The sequence below is a fragment of the Ornithorhynchus anatinus genome, chromosome 2 (genome assembly GCF_004115215.2).
Source record: "Ornithorhynchus anatinus isolate Pmale09 chromosome 2, mOrnAna1.pri.v4, whole genome shotgun sequence".
In the NCBI taxonomy this organism is placed as follows: domain Eukaryota; kingdom Metazoa; phylum Chordata; class Mammalia; order Monotremata; family Ornithorhynchidae; genus Ornithorhynchus; species Ornithorhynchus anatinus.
Window position 1 is genome coordinate 99,684,395 of NC_041729.1, and position 22,663 is coordinate 99,707,057.

At 42.3% G+C, this 22,663-nt stretch overlaps 1 protein-coding gene across 1 annotated transcript in view; it reads right to left on the minus strand.

Moving 5' to 3' along the window:
- Positions 1-22,663, minus strand: part of NKAIN2 (sodium/potassium transporting ATPase interacting 2) — a 1,127,517-nt gene that overhangs the window by 37,972 nt on the left and 1,066,882 nt on the right. The window contains exon 5 of the mRNA XM_029058747.1: positions 913-973. Within this exon, the coding sequence (XP_028914580.1) occupies positions 913-973 (61 nt within the window). The remainder of the gene's footprint in view (positions 1-912; positions 974-22,663) is intronic.

Consider the following 22,663-nt stretch of genomic DNA (forward strand, 5'->3'; position numbering starts at 1 on the left):
CAGCTTTTGTGTCTATTCAGTCATATTTAAAGTTGAAGCGCTCTAGGGGTTTGGATACATTTTGCACCCGCTAAAAACAAGAAGAAAACAACAACCACAACAACGAAAGCACCCAAGAGCTTTGATACTCTTCTAATAGAGTATCTTCAAGCTGACCTCCCTGGTGGGCTATATTGCTATCAGTGCACATTATATTTTAAAGATCAGAATGACCAGAAGGGTGAAGAGGAGGCGAATGCTGAGTTGTTTCATTTTTCTTTCCCAATTACTGTAGAACATGAAACAAACATGGGTTCTGTTTTTCCCCTCAGTCAAGATCAGAATGATTGGAAGTCACAAAACGATGCCCATCTCTGACCCTTGTATTATGAGTGACTCTCCACTCCAATAAGCCATCAGAAACACAGAAAGCAGCTTTCATCAAACCCTTCTCACCCAGGCAGCCCCACAAACTGACAAAAACTCTATGGGTTAGGGGTTCTTTAAAATAAGTCTCCACAAAGATCTGAAAAAGAGCTTGTAAGACTTTTTCATAGAGTTGTTAGGACTCATAATACCCAGATGAGGCCACCTATTTGATGATGGGAAAAGGCCAGCTTAGAAAATGAAAACTGGTTGTCTTCTTATAAGGTTTTGGTGTCTTTTCAAAACAACAAATTAAAAAAAAAAAGTGGTAGAAAGGAGATAGCTTTAAATATCATTCAATGAACTGAAGACTTCAATTTTTGAAATGTGCGATACAATGTTTTTCTTCAGCATGAAAGCTTGTTAGCTCTATGGGGACAAAAAAGGCTTATCTCCCATCTAATGATGTATTTGGGATAATGTCAGAGGAAACAGATCGGCTAGGTAGGTGGCATCCAAAAAGATGCTTTTAACTCAAAAGAAATAAAATAGAACTTTAATACTTACAGCTGTCCTCTTCTTCAGTAATACATTTCACAACATAACAGGCGTAGATGAACCCTGCCAGCTGAAACAAAACAGAGAAGCTTTAGAAGGGAGGCCAGTGGTAGGGAGCCAGACCAGAATTTCAAAGGACGACAACTCATTCCGGCGGTAAGGGCTAGTCGACTGGCCGGGGTTAGATTTCAACGGGCTTCCTTGATTCAGACTTCTTTAATCTCCTGTGAGAAGAGGAAACATTTTTCTTTCCGTTTTTCTCCTGGGGGAGTGTGGATTCCACCCGAGAGGAGGCGATTTTGTAACGTTGTGGTGCATGGGGTGATTAGGAACGATGGTGATTATGAATAATGGCAATTCTGAAAGGAGCACTATGCCAGCCTGTGACCATTGCCCTGTGAAACCTGACTGGTAAAGTCCCTGAGATGGTGGGACTTATTCTTTACAGAACAGTAAAAGAAACCAAGCCCAAAGAAGAGACTCTCATTCTGAAAGCAATGACGTGACCAAGGGACATGATGAAGGGAACATCTGTAAGTGCAGACTATCCACAGTAAAATGAACTCAGAGGGCACTAGGGCCTGCTTGCCCCAGGAAGAGCTTCAGAGCAGCAGTATCTTGTTAACAATAATTAATAATAACTGTGGCATTTATTAAGCACTCACTATGTATCAATTTCTGTATTAAGTCCTGGGGTAGATACAAGATAATCAGGTCCACATGGAGTTCACAGTCTAAGGAGGGAGAGAGAACAGCATTTGAATTCCCATTTTGCAGATGAGGGACTTGAGGCATAGAGAAGTGACGTGTCCAAGGTCACACAGTCGATGAGTGGCAGAGCTGGGACTAGAACCCAGGTCCTCTGACTCCAAGCCTGTGCTCTTTCCATTAGTCAGTCATATTTATTAAGGGTTTACCGGGTGGCCACGTTGCTTCTCGAGGTTACCAAGAGCCACTTCTGTCTCACCTCCTACTGGCACCCCAACTCTAAAAAGTCTCCTCCCTGTATGTATCGCCTAAGGGGCTGGGCCCTTGATAATTTGCCTGGCTGGAGAGAACACTGTCATCAAATCCTCTTCAGTGATAAAACCTGTCCCATCTTAGATGTCATGGTCATGGTCATGGAATGTAATCTTTGATTTCCCTCCAGTTGGAACCCAGTAACAGAGCCCAGAACTTCTGCTGATTTCAGCTCTTCTCCGTGTTTGCCCTTGGAGAGGACTAGGGTGAATTATTTGATTATACCTCTCCTTTCAAACAAGTGTTCTTGAGTTTTGTCATTTGGGTTGGAAGGTGAGTCAATTCAAGGACCTCATCGGATCACACGATTGCATATAGATTGCCCCAGAGAAGGGTGGGGGGACGTTTTTACAGATTGATCTATCTATTGGTAGTTGTTGATGAGTACTGGATGGCGTTATTGAGGAAAGAGAACAGGCCCGGGAGTTAGGAGACCTGGATTCCAAGCCTGGCTCCAACACATGCCTGCTGCATGACCTTGAGCAAGGCATTTTAGTTCTCTGTTTCTCAGTTTTCTCATTTGCAAAATGGGGATGAAAATGTTGTTCTCTTTTCCCTCCTTCTGACTGCGAGCCCCATGTGGGACAAGGACTATGCCTAATCTGTTTGCATTGCATCTATCCTAGTGTTTAGCATAATGTTTGGTATATAGTAGGAGTTAAATACAATTGTTATTGCTGTTAATATTATTATTGATAAAACTGACAACTTGGAAGGAGATAGGATTTTTGGAGGAGGAGTCTTGTTCCTTTCGCTTCCCTCTGCCCCCAGAGAAACAAGAAGAGGTAAGAATCAAATCCTAGCCTTTTCTATCGGCTGCTAGGAAATAAACAAAGAGATTTGGAAGGAATCATCTGAGCCAGGAAGTTCCCTGTAGAGCAGATAACAGCGTTGGACAATGCAAAGAAGTGGAGGTGGGAGAGAGAGGATTTCACTCGGCTGCTTGTGCCTCTCCCCATTGGAGTTGAAAACATCAGGAGAAGCCATTTCCAGATTTCTGTTTGCAATTATTGTTTAATTGGGGCTCACTCTGCAGGAGGGATCACCCTGTCCCATATATAGAAATGCATCACCGTATGCAGACCCGGTTCCCCTCTGTACATTAAACCTCTCCCGGTAAATGTTAATATGCAGTCTCTGTTTCTTTATGGATCTTTTTCTTTGATTCCTGGCATCCAGTTAGAGATTTTAGCCACAAAGCAATTATTTTCCCATATAAACTCTGCCTACACAGGTTTCCCTCAGTATTTATCCTCTGTTCTCAGCAACTGGTTCATTATATTCAAAGCCTGGACAATCCCATTTAGAAAGAGTGAGATTCAATGGCCATGGTTTAGCATTTCACTTCTCATTAAAACGGCACTAGTTTTTAGGTTATTAACTAAACTTCCCTCACAATGTGCAGTAAAAACACCGTTTATCCGATCGTGTGTCGCGCTGATCTTTTAATGGTATTCCAATGCTTTGCCTATATATCTGGGGAGCATCTTTGATATATAAGCCAATCCTACAGCATTTAGTCAGTTTTCTGATTAAAAGAGACCTCTGTGTTAAGAAAGCGGTCTACTCTAAAAACAAATGGAAATTGGCTTCCCACCAAAATGATTGGGCATCCCAAAATGCAATGCAGCATCTTTCAGTTTATCCCTTTGCTTCCTGGTATCACTTTTGGCCGCAATTTCCACTCTCCAGCTGCATTTTCTGCCTGTGCTCATCATGATGAATAAAAATAATGATCACTGTTGTGGTATTTGTTAGCATTAATAATGTGCAAAGAAAGCACTGTGCTAAGCCCTGAGGTAGATACATTGCAATTAGGTCAGGCAGAGTTCTTGGGGTGAGGGAAGTTATTTAAGTCCCATTTCACAGGTGAGGAGACTGAGACACTGAGAAGGCAAGTGACTTGGCCAAGATCACACAGCAGGCAAGTGATGGACCTGGAATTAGAACCCAGGTCCAGTGACTCCCGTTCCTGTGCTCTTTGCAATAGGCCATGCTGATCCTTGAACATAATTGGATTTTACACTTCTTTGCTTTCAAAATGAGTGTACATTTTAAAGGATGTGAAGAAATAATGACAGGCCTTTCATGGTAACGCTGTAATGAAAATAATATATATACCTGGAAATCAATCAGTCGATCAGTGGTATTCATTGAGGGCTTAATACGTGCAGAGCACTGTACTAAGCACTTGGGAGATTACAGAAGAATTAGCAGACATGTTCCTTGCACATAACAAGTTTACAGATCATTTATTGTACTGGGGTCTCCCACCCATTAGGGAAAACAAGGAGAAAATGAATCCCCAGTGGTAGTTAGGGAAAAAATCTGAAACTGAATGAAACTGAGAAACAGCGTGGCCTAGTGCATAAAGCATGGACCTGGAAGTCAAAGGGACCTGGGTTCTAATCCCAGCTCCACCACTTGTCTGCTGGGTGACCTTGGGCAAATCACTTCACTTCTCTGTGCCTCAGTTCTCTCATCCATAAAATGGGAACTATAACTGTGAGCCCCAAGTGGGACATGGACTGTGTCCAAGCTGATTACCTTGTATTTACCCCAGCACTTGGGACAGTGCCTGGTACATAGTAAGCACTAAAGAAATACCATGAAAACAAAAAGAAATGGTCAGGATGCCTTTCTGCAGAAAAAAACAAACATCGCCTGATGGCTCCAAGTGGCCTTTTACTATCATGGGTACAAGGTAAACTTGGATGTGTAATATATTCCTCTGGAGTTCAGAGTTAAGAAAAATCCATCTCTTCTCGATTAAATCGTCCTGGAAAATCTCCACCTTAAATATGGTTTGTTCTCTCTCAGTTTGGCCATATAGAGTCCCAGCTCATCTTGTTCTCTATTAGCAAGGGGAAGAAAACAACCATCTCTCTTTCTGCAGCTAAATCAGATGGAAATTTTATCTGAAGCTGAGACCAAATTATAAATGTATATCTCGGAGCATATAGGAATTCAGCTGGCAGGAGTAGATAAAAAAGGATCAGATTGCTTTGGGTGTTTTTTCTTCAAAAATTGGATTACAATAAAAGTATATGTACAGGAAAACTACCAGGAGTGAAGTTCATAGTACTTAAGTCCCAGTACTTTTGTTGTGCTATCTATTTAGGGAGAAAATTGGATTTTATTGTGATGTTCACCATGTTAAATGCTTTTAAACAGTGAATATATTTTTTACTTAAGTTCAAACGAACAGCTTAATACAGAATAGCAATGCTTTCACCCACTGATCTCAGCAACTCTGACCAACTCAAAAGCTCACAATTCTATATATATTCATCATATTCATTATATAAACATACATCTAGATTCATATCTTTACCCATTTCCTAATGAGAGGACATTATTCGTCATTATTCCTTGTTACATTATGGACCATCGTCTGCCTTCTTCCTCCCTTAAAAATGTCTCATCCTTTTTTCTTTTGGGTTCAAACATTTATTTAATTTTTTTATGGTATTTAAGTACTTTATGTGTGCCTAACACTGTTTTAAACCCTGGGGAAAGTACAAGTTAGGTAAGACACAGACACAGTCCTTGTTCTACATGGGGTTCACAGTCTAAGACAGAGAACAGGGATTTCATCCCCATTTTACAGTTAAGGAAACTGAGGCACACAGAAGTTAAGTGACTTGTCCAAGATCACACAACAAGCAACTGGCTGAGCTGGGATTAGAACCCAGGTCCTCTTTCCACACTGCTTCTCCTTCTTCAAGGTCATGTATTCATTCATTCATTCAATAGAATTTATTGAGCACTTACTATGTGCAGAGCACTGTACTAAGCGCTTGGGATGTACAAAGGTCATGTTATTCCTCTGTAAAGTATATTGATTCATGCACGTGCCTAATATAGACATTCAATGTAGTTGACTACTTGTCATTGTTTTCTCATTTGGCATATCTTCTCCTGATCGAAGGAGCCCAGTCACTTCCGATTGGATGGTGACCTTGGATGGATCTGGAACACGGCCTGGATGGGAGTTCACCTAAGTGGAAGACTGGATGAGCTCTAGAAATCACTTTAAGCAATATAATATGCTCTCAAAAATGATAAATCCACAATACCTTGCAGATCCTCATAACCCTAGCGAAAAAGAATTACCTCACACTTCCCCTAGGTGGGCCATATTTTAATAAGGTTGGTATTTCTTAAGCACTTACTAGGTGCAGAGCACTGTTCTAAGCACTGGGGTAGACACAGGGGAGGAGAATGGACATCAGAATACTCAAATAACTACCCTACAGTAAACTGAAACATGGCATAAGCGTGGACCAGTGGAAGAGAGCAGCAGAAGATAGACCAGTCAGCCAGTCAGTCAATTGTAATTACTGAGCGTTTACTGTGTGCAGAGCACGGTACTAAGCATTTGGGAGAGTACAATCTAACAATAAACATACACATTCCCTGCCTACAGTGAGCTTACAGTCTAGAGGGGGAGACAGAGATTAATAAAGATAAATAAATTACAGATCTGACATGACATGGGCAATCAGAAAGCGCCTCTCTCATGGAGTAGAAGCTACAGAACTATCATTACAGCAAGCAGGAAAAGCAAAAACAGCACCAGGCAACATGGGCAATGTCATGATAGTGCAACAGAGGGGAAATTCACACTGTTTCATCAAGTACGCTAAATTCCACCTTTGCATATTTCACTGTACACAGGGAAACCACACATCAAACTAATTCATCCTACCACAGAAACATAATTTGGTAACCAGTTTTTCTCAACCATCTCTATGAAAGTCTTCCGTGGCAAAGAAATCACCTGCCCAGAAATCACCCCAGTTGCCTTCACCCTAATATCATCTATTGACAGAGAAATATTAGGCTCTAAGGTGCCAGTCAACTTTACTGTGCCATTCCCAAAGGAATCTTCAAGGGTTATTGTGAACGTTCACGCCCTACTGAGGCAGAAAAGCTTCTCAGTGGATGAAACATATCTTAATCAGCCTCCAGGCTCTCTCTGTAGCGTCAAGCCTGGCCGGGTAGGAATATTGAATAAAATTGGATCCACGTAGAGCCCCCTGCTTCACCTAGGAAAGGAGGGGGAATGAGTGGGGAAAAGGAAAAAAAAACCAGATCTAGTCTGTCTAAAATACCATTCTGAGGCCTGAGGATGAAACTTCTAACAAAGTTGCAAGACTTCGTAACATCCAAGTGGATTTGTAAGGGGTTCCACAGCCTACCTGTTTTCTTCAAAGTCGTAAGACATAAGCATGGCCTAGTGGAAGGAGCACACGTCTGGGAGTCAGAGGACCTGTGTCCTAATCCTGACCCCACCACATGACTGCTATGTGATGTTGGACAATCACTTATGTTCTCTGCACCTCAGTTTCCTCACCTATAACATGAGGATTAAGACTGTGAGTCCCATGGAGGATAGGGACTGTGTTCAACCCGATTTTTTTTTATGACATTTGTTAAGCGCTTACTATGTGGCAGGCACTGTACTTAGCGCTGGAGTGGGTACAAGCAAATAGGGTTGTAGGGTTGTCCCTGTCCCATGTGGAGCTTACCATCTCAATCCCCATACAGATGAGCAACTGAGGCCCAGGGAATTGAAGTGACTTCCCCAAGGTTACACAGCAGACAAGTGACAGAACCGGGATTAGAACTCACGACGTTCTGACTCCCTGCTCTATCCACAATGCCATGCCGCCTCTCAATTATGCAGATTATCTAATATCTACCCCAGTGCTCAGTACAGTGCCTGGTACATAGTAAGCACTTAACAAATATCACAATTAGTATTAAACAGGTTCAGCTCCCTGGGCCATCTATCTCCAAGATGGACACCAAGTGATGGCTTGAAGGAACTGAGGTGATCGCTTTCCCACCGGGACATCCATCCTCTTGGCCAAGGAAGAATCACCCAACATTTCTAGCTTTCCCTTTCAATATCTCATCATGGACCCATCACCCTTGTATCACTTTAGCCCTCCTTAAAATATCAAGTCCTTCTAATCATTCCCTCATCATATCTAATTTTCACTCCAGTATTCCAAAACATACCATTAAATTTCTATATGAATTTATCCAAATCTTTCTTGAATCTACAGATATCTTTCAGCCTGTTCAACTTTTTGGGATCACACATTCCATGTGTGTCCCATGGTTTCCCTCCTCACTACTCCATAGTCTTGTGGGCACTGGGGGATTTGTGGAAAAAACAATTCTTGGTCCTTACCTTTCACAGTTATGCAAAACTCAGTCAAGGTCCTGCTCAGCTGCTGTCTTTCCAGATGGAAGAGTCCTAGCCATTTCAGTCTAACCTCATCCAAAAGCTTCTGCAACCCCCTAAATACCTTAGTTGCCCTTTCTGTGACTTCCTCAGTCTTCTCGTGTCCTTCCTAAAATGTTTCATCCACACATAGTATTCCCAGATGCTGATGTGTCTGCTAAGGGAGGGATAAACAGAGGAAGGGAAGCAGCATGGCTTTTTGGAAAGAGCAACAGACTTCGAAGTCAGAGAACCTAGGTTCCAATCTCAACTCCAAGTTTTGTCTGCTATGTGACCTTGGGCAAATCACTTAACTTCTTGGTGTCTCAGTTTCCTCAGCTGTGAAATGGGGATTAAATCCTACTTCAACCTACTGGATTGCTAGCCCCTTGTGGGTCAGGGACTGTGTCCAATCTAATTATCTTTTATCTATCGCAGCACTTAGTACAGTGCTTGACACAAAGTAAGCACTTCTTAAGGACCAAAAAAAGAAAAAGGAGGGCACCCTACCTGAATTGGGACAGAAGATGGTCCCTGTTTAACTAATAATAATAATAATACTGGTATTTGTTAAGCGCTTACTAAGTGCCAAGCACTGTTCTAAGCACTGGGGTGGATAAAAGGTAATCAGGTTGGTCCAATTGGGGATCACAGTCTTAATCCCCATTTTCCAGATAAGGTAATTGAGGCACATAGTTATCACCTATGCACAGTCTCACCATTTATGGCCTAATCAATACATCAATGAATCATATTTATTGAGAGCTGATAGTGTGCAGGACACTGCATTAAGCACTTGAGAGAGTACAATACAACAGATTTAGTAGGCTTGTTCCCTGCCCACAAATCTAGAAGGGGAGACAGACATTAACATAAATAAATAAATTACAGATCTGTACATAAGTGCTGTGGGGCTGAGGGGTGAATGAAGAGAGTAAATCCAAGTGCAAGGGTGATGCAGAAGTGAGTGGGAGAAGAATAATAAAGTTGGTATTTCTTAAGCACTTACTATGTGCCGAGCACTTTTCTAAGCGCTGGGGCAGATACAAGGTCATCAGGTTGCCCCACATGGGGCTCACAAGAACTGAGGACTTAAGTTATGGAAGACCTGTTGGAGGAATTGTGATTTCAAGAAGGCTTGGAATGTGGGAAGACCATTAGAAAGAGGTGTCATCTTGAGGTGACACCTTTCATTTTGCAGTCTGGGGAAAAACATCTGGGTGGAGTCCTCGATGGGAACAGAAATCAGCTCTGAAAGCCACAGAGAAACTCCAGAATAATCCTGCAGAGCAACCCTGATGGGCAAGATACAGTGTTGCAAAGTTAACCAAGAAGGTAGGAGACATGGGTTTTAAAAAAAATAAACAACCAGAAGGTGACCCTGAGCAAACCACATCTATAGTAAAGTATGCAGAGATCCAAGGAGCATTATCCAAAAACCAGTGGAGCAGCAGCCAGGGCAGACCCCTGGGGAGTCTCAGAATAAAATTGGTGCAGGGTTCAGAGGGAGTAAATGCTCAAAGTTAGCCCAAAACCTCAGCAAACCTAATTGTGCTGGCAGGTTTCCCGGGATGAAATACACGGGCAGACTGACTGACCTAAAGAAATCCTCAGGAAAGAATTAGACACGGACAATGTCCCTTGAGGCACAAGTCCCCCTCTGGACTGTAAAATCATTGTGGGCAGGGAATGTGTCGTTATGTTATTATACTGTACTCTCCTAAGTGCTTAGGACAGTGCTCTGCACAGTGAGTGCTCAATCAAAACAATTGACTGATTGATGGACTGACTGAGGGGCGCGTATTTTGGGTTACAGAAGAACTAGATGTTCTTGAATATTAAAACAACCAAAGGCACTCATGGCAGTGAAATGCAACAGGAAGCCAAGAGGAATTTTGAAGACTGACAGACCTAAAGAAATCCTTAGCGAAGGCTCAAAGCCTGTCCTCTAAAGCCTCTCCAGTGGCCAATGCCATGGAGCACAGGGAGTGTATTCTCTGTGATCAGGACAAGAGGTAGATCTGGAGCCAGAAAGATGAAGATTATCACTTGAGGCTTGGGTAGGGAAACATCTAGCCTTTGGCCTGCAGATTATTCTAAGATGAGCTTCCGAAGAACTTCCTGAGCAAAAGAGGGGGGATGAATCTCTTAAAAAAAATATCTTGGGGGTCTCTGAGTGGCTTCGGTCTATCATCGTTGAGACGGTAGCCCTTGGCTCCCCACCAGCCTGGAGCTCTCTGGTTAGAAATATTCTTACAAGGGTTCCCTTTACTCAACTTGTGTTTGTTCAGCCTTCTGCCCCCTCCTTCCAAACAGACAGGCTTCTCAGAATGGTCTCCACAGGAAATCATTTGGGTTTTGTGGGAATTTGGCTAATGGCACCCACGAGGAAAACTGAGGGACTCCCGGTGTCTTGGCAGTGGGTAAGTGCTGAAGTTTCTGGTGATCTATGAGGGGTCATCTCACCCTATAGGTTCCCGTGTTTCTGCAGAGGGTCTGGGTGGTGGCCAAAGGCTGGCACCTGGCTACTGACAGCTACCATGGGAAACACACAGTAGGGGCAAGTGTGGATTCTGGAAACAACAGCTGGACAGATTTGGGGGTAAATCTCTCCAGCAGCTTCCTCTTCACTGGGGCTAAAAATTCAGCCATGAAGTGGTGGGGCTCTGCTCACTGAAGGTGACACCTTATCACCTCATGGAAAATTCTGTTGCATTTGAACTGGGATCTACCACACTCCGAGGTTTCTATAGGCATTTTGGCTAGATCATTGCTAGGGAATTAGGCAGTGTTCAACTGACAAATGAGCCTGTTTGGACACAGCGTGCCACAGTGTGAAAAGAAATGACACGAGGAAGGGGTGAGTATGCATTCATTCATTCAATAGTATTTATTGAGCGCTTACTATGTGCAGAGCACTGTACTAAGCCCTGGGGATGAACAAGTCGGCAACAGATAGAGACAGTCCCTGCCGTTTGACGGGCTTACAGAGTACTACTAATACTAGTAGTAATAGCATTTGTTAAGTACTTATTGTGTGCAGGATACTCTTCTAAGCCCTGGAAAGAGTATACAGCAGGGAATTAGACACGGTCCTTGTCCCTCAAGGAGCTCACGTTTTGTATTATAAAAGAATTGGGTGTTCTCGCCCATGAAAACAAGAAGAAGACACTTCAGATAATGAAATGCAACAGGAGGCCAAGAAGAATTTTGAAGGAAGTTCAGCAGTATGGCTTAATGGAGAGAGAACGGACCTGGGAGTCAGAAGGACTTGGGTTCCCATATATCTGCTGTGTAGCCATCACCCTGACTCCCTCTCTCTCCTCTACCCTCCTCTCTGCCCTACAGTGCTGTGTATATATGTACATATTATTATTCTATTTATTTTATTAAAGATGTGTATATATATCTATAATTATTTTTATTTCTATTGATGCTATTGATGCGTGTTTACTAATTTTGTTTTGTTTTGTTCCTGTCTCCCCTTTCTAGACTATAAGCCTGTTGTTGGGTAGGTATTGACTCTGTTGCTGAATTATACTTTCCAAGCACTTAGTTCAGTGATCTGCACACAATAAGCACTCAATAAACATGATTGCGTGAAGGAATGAATGAATTTCTCTGAGGCTCAGTTACCTCATCTGTAAAACAGGGATTAAGAGTGTGAGCCCCATGTGGGACAGGCATTGTGTCCAACCTGATGAACTTGTATAGTCACTTAACTTCTCTGTGTCTCAGTTACCTCATCTGTAAAATGGGGATTAACTGTGAGCCTCACGTGGGACAACCTGATTACCCTGTATCTACCCCAGCGCTTAGAACAGTGCTCTGCACATAGTAAGCCCTTAACAAATACCAACATTATTATTATTACTCCAGTGTTTAGAACAGTGATTGATGCATAGTAAGTGCCTAACAAGTACTAAGTACTATTATTATTGTTATTACTAGTGTCAACAAGGATGAATGTCAGTTTTCTATATTTAAAACCATGATGGTAGGACCTGAAATGACAAGGTAGAAATATCCCTCATCTAGTATGATGAGAAGAACGTGAAAAATGCCAGTTCTTCTGGCAAACAAAAAATCAATAAGATGAGAGATAGGCAGGTTTCTCGCCCGCACCCCCCTAAACAGCTAAGACAGTGGGAATATTAATATCTAATTCTAGGTTATTAGTGAAATCAATGAATGAATTGAAACTTTAATTGTGAGCTCTCCAAGGGACAGAGACAATGTCTAATTCAATCCACTAATCAGTGGTATTTATCAAGTGCTTACTGTGCTTTACTAAGTGCTTGGGAAAGTACGACAACCATAGATTTGCCTTGTACTTAATAAGCACTAAGTAAGTTCTGCACATAGTAAGCACTTAATAAATATTAGTGCAACCTCTCGTGGAAAAGCCAAGCAGGTAATTTCTTCTATCAAGTCTACGTATAGAACATTTTTCATTTTTTTAGGGGAAAATGTAAATAATAATAATAATAATAATAATGAAGGTATTTGTTAAGCGCTTAGTATGTGCAAAGCACTGTTCTAGGCACTGGGGGCTACAAGGTGATCAGGTTGTCCCACGTTGGGCTCACAGTCTTAATCCCCATTTTACAGATGAGGGAACTGAGGACCAGAGAAATTAAGTGACTTTCCCAAAGTCACACAGCTGACACGTGGTGGAGCCGGGATTCAAACTCATGACCTCTGACTCCCAAAGCAGTGCTCTTTCCACTGAGCCATGCTGTAAATATCAATGAATGGAGTGGTTTAATTAGAATACTATGGGTGAAAGCTCTTAAAATTTTTAGAAAAAGGGGTAATAAAACTAAGGTATTATATTGATCATTTCATCTACCAACATAGATTTATCCTCCTCTTCCCCTCATTATACCTCTGATCTTTCAATTCTTCTCTTTCACTTTTTGCTACCTATGTCATTATTCCTTCTTCTCTGCCTACCAGATCACTACACTTCACTCCTCTGACCCAGCCGTGAAAATAGTGAAAATAGAATTTAACCAGAAGAGAAAAAGAAAAGAAGAAAAATGGGGAGAGGAAGAATGAAGAGAAAGCCATAAATCTTTATCTAGGTTTTCAGTAGATTCTAGTGTATTAAAATGTCTTCTATCTAATGGAAAGTCAGTGGCCTATGGAAATGATCAATTAGTGAATCAATCAGTGGGATTACTGAGCACTCTACTAAGCGCTTGAGAGTTCATTCCTAATGAAAGACACAGACCTACAATACAATAATGGGAAGCAGCTTGGCTCTGTGGAAAGAGTACAGGCTTGGGAGTCAGAGGACCTGGGTTCTAATCCCAACTCCACCACATGTCTGCTATGTGACCTGGGGTAACTCACTTAGCTTCTTGGTGCCTCCGTTTCCTCAGCTGTAAAAATGGGGATTAAATCCTATTCCATCCTACTGAATTGCTAGCCTCAAGTGGGACAGGGACTGTGCCCAATCTAATTATCTTTTATCTACTGCAGTTCTTAGTACAATGCTTGACACAAAGTAAGCACTTAAGTACCATACAAAAGATAAAGGAGGGCACCCTAACTGAATTGGGACAGAAGGAGGTCCAAGTTTAACTATCACCTTGTGCCCAGTCGCACTATACTTCACTCCTCTGACCCAGACCTGAAAATAGTCTTTTTTCTTTTAACCAGAAGAAAGAGATAAAGAAAAGAAAAATGGAGAGAAGAAGAAAGAAGGGAGAGCCATAAATCTTTATCTAGGTTTTTTGTAGATTCTACTGTATTAAAATGCCTTCTATCTAATGGAAAGTCAGTAGCATATGGAAATAGTCAGTCAATCAATCAGTGAGATTATTGAGCACTCTACTAAGTGCTTGTGAGAGTTTACTCCTAACGAAAGACACGGTACAATAATGGGTACAGGCAATTATGAATTATTTACAAATAACTGGAGCAGGAGGAAGAAGGAGGAAATAACCTAGAGTTAACCCAGCAAGAGTATGTTAGGAAGAAATAGCTTAAAAAGTAATTGAATGTATGATTACAGCTACATTTTACACACTGCTGAGGAAAGACATTAATGGCTAATTACTAAGAGTGGTGGCAAGTTGAGAAGACTTGAGGTGTGGGGAATTGATTGAAGAAGGGTTTTTGGAGGAGGTGGGATTTTAGGGGGCTTGAAAAATAGAGATCTGTAATCCTCTGTAGTTTCTCTATGAACTATACTGATCCAATTGTCAGTGTTGCCATAGCTCATAGAAAAGTCTAAAGAAAGGGTTCAATATTGGGAAAAGGGGAAGAAGGGGACCTCTTTTCCAGGATACATAAATCAGAAGGGCAGGGATCATGTCTACTAACCCTGATCTTTCCCCTTCTCTTTAGTCTTGTATTTCCTCCTGCCTTCAGGATTTCTTAACTTGGATGCTCTGCCGGCACCTCAAACTTAACATGCCCCAAACAGAACTCCTTATCTTCCCCCCCAAAGCCTCTCCTCCCTCTGATTTTCCTGTCACTGTAGAAAGCACCGCAGAGAAGCGGCGTGGCTAGAGAAGCAGCGTGGCTCAGTGGAAAGAGCTTGGGCTGGGGAGTCAGAGGTCATGGGTTCGAATCCAGGCTCTGCCACTTGTCAGCTGTGTGACTGTGGGCAAGTCACTTCACTTCTCTGGGCCTCAGTGACCTCATCTGGAAAATGGGGATGAAGACTGTGAGCCTCATGTGGGACAACCTGATTACCCTGTATCTCCCCCAGCAGTTAGAACAGTGCTCTGCACATAGTAAGCGCTTAACAAATACCAACATTATCCTCCCTGTCTCACCACCCTGTAACCTTGGTACTATCCTAGACTCATCTCTGTCTTCAACCCACGTATTCACTGTCACCAAATCCTGTCAGTTCAACCTTCACGACATTACTCAAATCTGCCCTTCCCTCTCAATCCAACCTTCTACAATGTTAATCCAGGCATTTATTGTCTCCCACCTTGATTACAGACGTCATCAGCCCCTTTGCTGACTTTGCGGCTTCCTGTCTCTCCCCACTTCAAGCCATATTTCATTCTGCTTCCTGAATCATTTTTCTACAGAACTCTTCTGTCCATATTTCTCCACTGCTAAAAAAATCTCCAGTGGTTTCCCATCCACCACACTGGCCTTAAAACAGTCAATCACTTTGCTCCCTCCTACCTTACCTCTCTGATTTCCTACTTCAGCTCCTTCCACAGAGTTCACTCCTCTAATGTCAACATACTCACTATACTTTGTTCTCATCAATCTCTCTGCTGATCCCTAGCCCACATACTGCCTCTGGCCTGGAACGCCCTCCCGCTTCATCTCCAACAGATCATCACTTTCCTTATCTTTAAAGTCTTACCAAAATCACATCTCCTCCAAGAGGCCTTCTTTAAGTCGTCATTCCTCTTCTCCCACTCCCTTCTGAGTCACCACTACATTTGGATTTGCACACTTCATTCATCCCACTATCGGCCCTCATCACTTATGTACATATCCATAAATTCTGAATTTATAATAATGTCTGTTTCCCTCTCTACAGTGTATGTTCCTTGTGGGCAGGGAGCTTAACTGCTCTAAAGGAAGCAGTGTGGCTTAGTAGAAAGAACATGGTCTTGGAAGTCAGAGGTTGTGGGTTCTAATCCCGGCTGTGCCGCTTATCAGATCTGTGACTTTGGGCAAGTCAGTTAACTTCTCTGTGCCTCAGTTACCTCATCTGTAGCATGGGGATTAAGACTGTGAGCCCTACATGGGACAATCTGATTACCTTGCATCTGCCCTAGTGCTTAGAGCAGTGCTTAGCACATAATAAGTGCTTAATAAATGCTATCATCATTATTATTAGTAGTACAGTGCTCTTCACACAGTAGACACTCAAGAAATATGATTGATGATTGATGGATGGATCTACTGTACTTTCCCAAGAGCTTGACTGATTAACTGATTGGAGGGATTTCACATCTTCCATTCTTAAAGGGTCGAAGGGGCCCACCTGGGCCCCATCTTGTTCTCCTAGCCCAGTAATTGCCAGAGAGGGAGGGAGTGTTGGAGGCAGGGAAAGGAATGGTAAGGGAAGTTGGGGAAAGTGAAATTTTGGTGAGGTCTCCTAGGAAATGTAGCTTACATAATAATAATAATGGTGGTATTTGTTAAGTGCTTACTATGCGCCAGGCACTGTACTAAACACTGGGATCCATACATTAAGACAGTGAGGGCCATGCAAGACAGGGACTGTGTCCAACCTGATTTGCTCATATCCAACCCCAATACCTCAGTGCTTAGTACAGTGCCTGGCACCTAGTAAGTTCGTACCAAATATCGTTATTGTTATTATTATTATTATTACAAGCATATCATGTTGGACACAGTCCCAGTCCCACATGGGGCTCACAGTCTTAATCCCCACTTTACAGAGGTGATAAATGAGGCACAGAGAAGCAGCATGGACTAGTGGATAGAGCCTGGGCCTGGGAGTCAGAAGGATCTGAGTTCTAATGCTAGTTCTGCCACTTGTCAGCTGTGTGACTTTGGGCAAGTCACACTCACTTCTCTGTGCCTCAGTTACCCCATATGTAAAATGGGGATTAAGACTGTGAGCCCCATGTGGGACAGGGACTGTGTCCAACTTGACTAGCTTGTATCTACTCCAGTGCTTAGAACACAAAGCACTTAATAAATGCCATCATTATTGTCATTATAAAGTGAAGTGACTTGCTCACACAGCAGACAAGTGACAGTGTCAGGATTAGAATTCAGGTTCTTCTGATTCCCTTCTGTAGGCTAAGCCTTGGACTACTTGCTGTTCTATAGATAAATTTGCCCTGCTCAATCTTTTACAGTATTGAAACACTTTCATCACTTGAGAAAAACCAAGTTATTAATGTCTAGACTGATTTTCAACTTTGTTCTTGGAGAAGAACTTACAGATATAAGAATGTACTGAGGTGGAGCAGGATTTCAGGCCTTCTTTAAATAATCACTCAAATGACCCTAACGAAGAGCTCTCGAGAGAGAGAACTGCTGACGACCTCCATATCCTCTGGAAATAGTCTAAGTTATCGGCAGTTCACCCACTAGAAAAGAGAGAGTTGATGACAATTTATCCAAGCTCACACTCCTGGGAATGATTACGCAAATTGTTGAAATCTCATTAGTCCTCAAGGCCATTTGAAAGTTTTTTTTTTTCCTTTCTGTTGGGTGGGGTATCGCAAGGAGCCTGAGGAAAAGAGATAGTGAGTAGTTGAATTTCATCCGGTTTCTCATACAGAATGAATGAGCTCACCTCAAATTAGTCCTCTTTAACTTTCTAAGACCAGTGAACCAAATTTATATGGCGCAAAAAGAACAATCTTTCCCAAACCAGCTCTTCCCCTGCCCTGGAACTAAAAACCTAGGTTTGGATTGTCTGCTATAGAAGCTCACTCTAAGGTTGTAGTCAGAGGTGGCATTGAGAAGATTCTGTGGGGCAAATTTAATAGGGTAAATATGTAATGGAAACTGCCTTTAACCTGAACTACATGATCACTACATGATCAATGCTTCAGAGATGCTGTCCAAATGGATTAAGATGGGTTAACTTGCAGAAAGTTTCTTTAAAGGAAAGACTTGGAAAGACTATGTACATCTTCACACATCTATGCTTTCCCTATAATCCAGAAGAGGCGATATACAGTCACCTCTGTGGATATGTGGATATACGTGTGTGTATGTATGTACATAGTTTTGGGTGTACATTTATGTGCATGTGTGTGTATACACACACAAACTAACCTTCACTTGCTTATCTTTGGAAACCTACCATGTAATTTTCACTCTCTATCTACTCCTTATTCTTCAAATGTTTGACAGAAATACCAAAATATGTCAATATTTGCACATACAGAATTTGGAGCCCCTCAAATTATTAAGCTCGCCCCTCCGACCCACAGTTCCAACACCGGTTCTTCCTCCCACTTAGACTATGAGCCCATAGTCTGTCCGTCTGGGACAGGGACTGTGTCTGACCTGATTAACTTGTATCCACCCCAGTGCTTAGGACAGTGTTTGACACAAATAACTGAATACCTTAATTAATTAAGTGGTGCAGGGCCCCTTTAGGAAGCGCAAACAGAGGCCAAGTTCCATCTGCTCCATTTTGATTCTCTCCTTGAAGCAGGCAGTCACCTGTTCAGTCCAGTCCTGGGTCAGGCCCCGCTAACCAGAAGCTGCCTGAAAGTCTGGAATATAGGAGCCCACATACAGTACTAGTAGTGGATGGATGAATCTAGAACTGAACTGAATCATCGTGGAGGCTCTGAGGATTAGAAGCCTCTGACCCTTTCTAACACGGCCAAGTTCCCAGCAGTTTAATCGTAGCTACAAATCTCGGCCTGAATGCACAACTTCAGAGAAGGATATTTTCCCAGTTCAGTCAAGCAATGAGAGCCTCACTAGTGTCAAGCACTGTATAAAACATTTGTCGGGACTACGAGAGAATGAAATACACATTTCTTACCCTCAAGGAGCTTTCAGCCAAAGATAATGTTTAACATTATGGCATCAAGATTAGTTTTTGAAGAATGCAAACCTTAGCCTGGATGACAAGGAATGATGGAAACTAAGCTTTTAATTGGCCCCCAAATTTCTAGGGTGTTTTCGCTGATGATGATACTTAGGGCTTTATGTCCCTTGGGGAGAGAGAAACCCAGAGAGAACAGAATAAAAACTGATTGTTGTTCCTTTGGAAAGATGTATCGTGTGTGTGTGTGTGTGTGAGAGAGAGAGAGAAAGAGAGAGAGAAAGGGAGAAAGCAAGAGAGAGGGAGAGAGACTGTGGGGATTATTTTCACATCCTTTTTTTTTGTTTTCTCTTAATATGCAAGATATCCTATCCGACACAGTCACTTTCTCACATAATCTAGCACTTAAGGAGAGTAGGTATCACTCTTATTTTCAATCGATCAATCAATCAATGGTATTTATTGAGCACTTATTGTATACAGAGGACTGTATTAAACGCTTGAGAGAGTACAATGCAACGGAGTTGATAGACACATTCCCTGCCACAAGGATTTCACAGTCTAAAGGGGGAGACAGATATTAAAATAAATGGTAGATATATACAGAAGTGCTTTGTGGCTGAGGATGGGGTGAATATCAAATACTCAAAGGGGACAGATTGAACTACCAGATGAAGAATCAGGGGCCGAAGGTCACACAGCAGAACCGTGGCTGAGCTGGGACTACAGTCCAACTCTTCTAACTCATAGTCACAAGCTTTGTCAACTAGGCCATATTTCATTATCTTTTAGCCTAATCTTCAAGACAAATCCCAAGAATCCCCTGCTGCTTTTCTGTAAATTCTCCCTTGAGTCCCAGGTGATGGAAGAGAATATTGGTCTTTGGGTTCATTAGTTTCCCTCAACTCTGGTTCTGCAAGTGCTCCTTGTGGGCCGGGAACATGTCTACTGACTTTTAAGATATTTGTTAAATATGTCAGACACTATTCTAAGCACTGGGGTAACAAGGTAATCTGGTGGGACTTAGTCCCTGTCCCACATGGGACTCACAGTCTTAATCCCCATTTTACAGATGTGGTAACTGGAGCACAGAGAAGTGAAGTAACTTTCCCAAGGTCACACAGCAGACAAGTGGCAGAGTCAGAATTAGAACCCAGTTCTGTCTGATTCCCAGGCCCATTTTTTATCCATTAGGCCATGCTGCTTCTCCAAGTACTGACTTTTGTATTATACATTCCCAAGTACATAGTACAGTGCTCTGCACACAGTAAGTGCTGAATAAATACTTGATTGCTGATTGTTTATCACTCACAAGGAAGGCTCTTCCACTGTAGAAGCCTGACAGACACTTAGGAAGCTGAGCTGCCTCTCACTAGCAGAGGAAGCTGGATAAGACCAACTAGATAGTGATTCATTCCCTGCTCACTTGACTTAAAAAAACAGAACCTGGCTCTCTGCATTCCAAGCCTGGCTCATCAATATGTTTCCAAAAAAGCCTCTAGAAGGACAAAGTAAGCATATCCAGGAACATGACCTGGGGTTGACATTTTCTAAATGGAAAGAAGGGCGGGTAAGAGTGCAATAGCCCGGGAAATGAAAAACAAACCTAGATACCCAAGAACTCTCTTTAGGAGGATACTCCCTATAAGGAGTAAGATTTTAAGGTGTTTATCAGACTGTAACCATATTCCATTAACTCCTCAGGATCTTCCCTGGTTAATCGCTACGATCCCTATTTTACTCCCCCCAAACTCTCAAGTCAGCTCTTTTATCCCACCAAACACTTAAGTACCCACAACCTCTGGGAACACTTATGTACATAATATAACAATAATGATAATAATAACAATAATAATATTTTTAAAGCACTTTCTATGTGTTAAGCTTTGAATTAAGCACTAGGATAGATACAAGATAATCAGATCCCAAATGAGGTTTACGGTCTAACTAGGAAGGAGAACAGGAATGAATCCCCATTTTACAGAGGAAGGAACTGAGACCCAGATAAGTTAAGTGACTTGACTAAGGTCACATGGCCAACAAGTGGTAAAACTGGATTAAACCCAGGTGCTCTGACTCCCAGACGCACGTGCTTTCCACTGGGCCACCTATTTTATATACTCTATTTCCTGCAATCTGTAATTCCCTTTTAGGTCCAACTTCCCCATGAGATTAAGGGCAGGGGTTATGTTTACTAATTCTATTATACTTTCCCAAGTGATCAGCTCAATGCTCTGTACACAGTTGTCAAATCCAGGCTTTACTACTGCTGCTTCAGCTTCCTAGTTGACTTCCTTGTCTCTCCCATCTTCAGTCCATACTGCAGTCTGCTGTCTGGATTACTTTCCTAAAACTTCATTCTTCCTACATCTTCGTCCTCCTCAAAAGCCTCCAGTGGTTGACTAATCAACGCTACAACAAATACAAATTCCTGACTGTCGACTTTAAATTACTCAGTCAGTTCTCTTCCTTCTACTCATCCACTCTCCTCTCCTGTTACACCAGAACTCAAGATCTTCGGGCTTGTCAACCTAACCTACTCGCTGTGCTTTCTCTTCTCTACCCTCACTGACTTCTGGCTCCCAACCCACCTCTAGCTTGGAACTCCCCATTCGTATCCAACTGGCCTCAGCTCTCTCCATCTTCAAAGCCTTTTTGAAATCACATCTCCTCTTGGAATTCTCTTGATTTCTCTTCTCTTCACCTAATATCTTCCAACAGTTATTTCAGCACTGCAGGATCACCTAAGCACTTAAGTATCCATGGCCTTCTGCAGCACTTATATACTTATCTTTTTATATGTTCTTTCATTGCCTCTTACCTGTAAATTGCTTTTAGTGTTTGTCTCCCCTGATAGCCTGTAAGCTCCTCTTTTTGTTTTTATGGTATTTATTAAGTGCTTAATATGTGCCAGGCACTGTACTAAGTGCTGAGAGCAGGGATCATGACTACTAATTTTACTATATTCTTCCAATCTTTTTAGTATGCTGTCTTGCAGATGTTAGTGTTCAATAATTACTATGGATTGATTGACTGATTGACAGTAGGCGTTCTTTAAGTATTATTGTTTGATGGCCACCCAGGGTGTTTTGATAAGAGATTAAAGGTATTGTAACTATGTCTATTCCCGTGAAGACAAGAGAAGAGTTTCACTGAGTAAGTAGACATTCTGTCTGTCAAAATGTCCTGAGGGGAGAGGCTTTTTGGAATGAGTTGAGCTGAAGCCCCTGGAGAGACATTTAAGTCCCGCTTAGAAGCAGAATATTCTTTTATTAGCTGAGCTGATCATCTGGGAAAGTATAATAGAATTAGTAAACATGATCTCTGCCCTCAATCTCATGAGGAAGACAAACTCCAAAGTGAATTACAAATTGGAGGAAATAATAGAGTATGTAAAATATGTATGGGAGAAGCAGTGGGGCCTAGTGGAAAGAACATGAGCCTGGGAGTCAGAGCACCTGGGTTCTAGTCCCGGTTCTGCCACTTGCCTGCTATATCAGCTGTGTGGCTTTGGGAAAGTCACTTCACTTCTCTGTGCCTGTTACCTCATCTCTAAAATGGGGATCAAGACTGTGAGCCCCAAGTGGGACAACCTCATAACCTTATATCTATCCCAGCACTTAGAAGAGTGCTTGGCACACAGTAAGCACTTAAATACCAACAGTACGATATGACCCTAATTCAATATTCACAGGTGGACCTAAGCTAGTCTCTTGAAAAGGAACCGTGGAATTAACCTCAGAATTCTGATTTCTGCCTTGCCAGTGCACTTGGATCTGTTCCCTTCAACACTTGGACTTCACCCCACCTCCAGTCCCACAGCACTTATGTGCAGACGGCATATGATGAAGCAGTTTGGTCAAGTGGATAGAGCACAGGCCTGGGAATCAGAACGTCATAGGTTCTAATTCTGGCTCTGTCGCTTGTCTGCTATGTGAACCTGGGAAAGTCACTTCACTTCTCTTTGCCTCAGTAAAATGGGGATTGAGACTGCGAATCCCACATGGGACAGGGACTGTGTC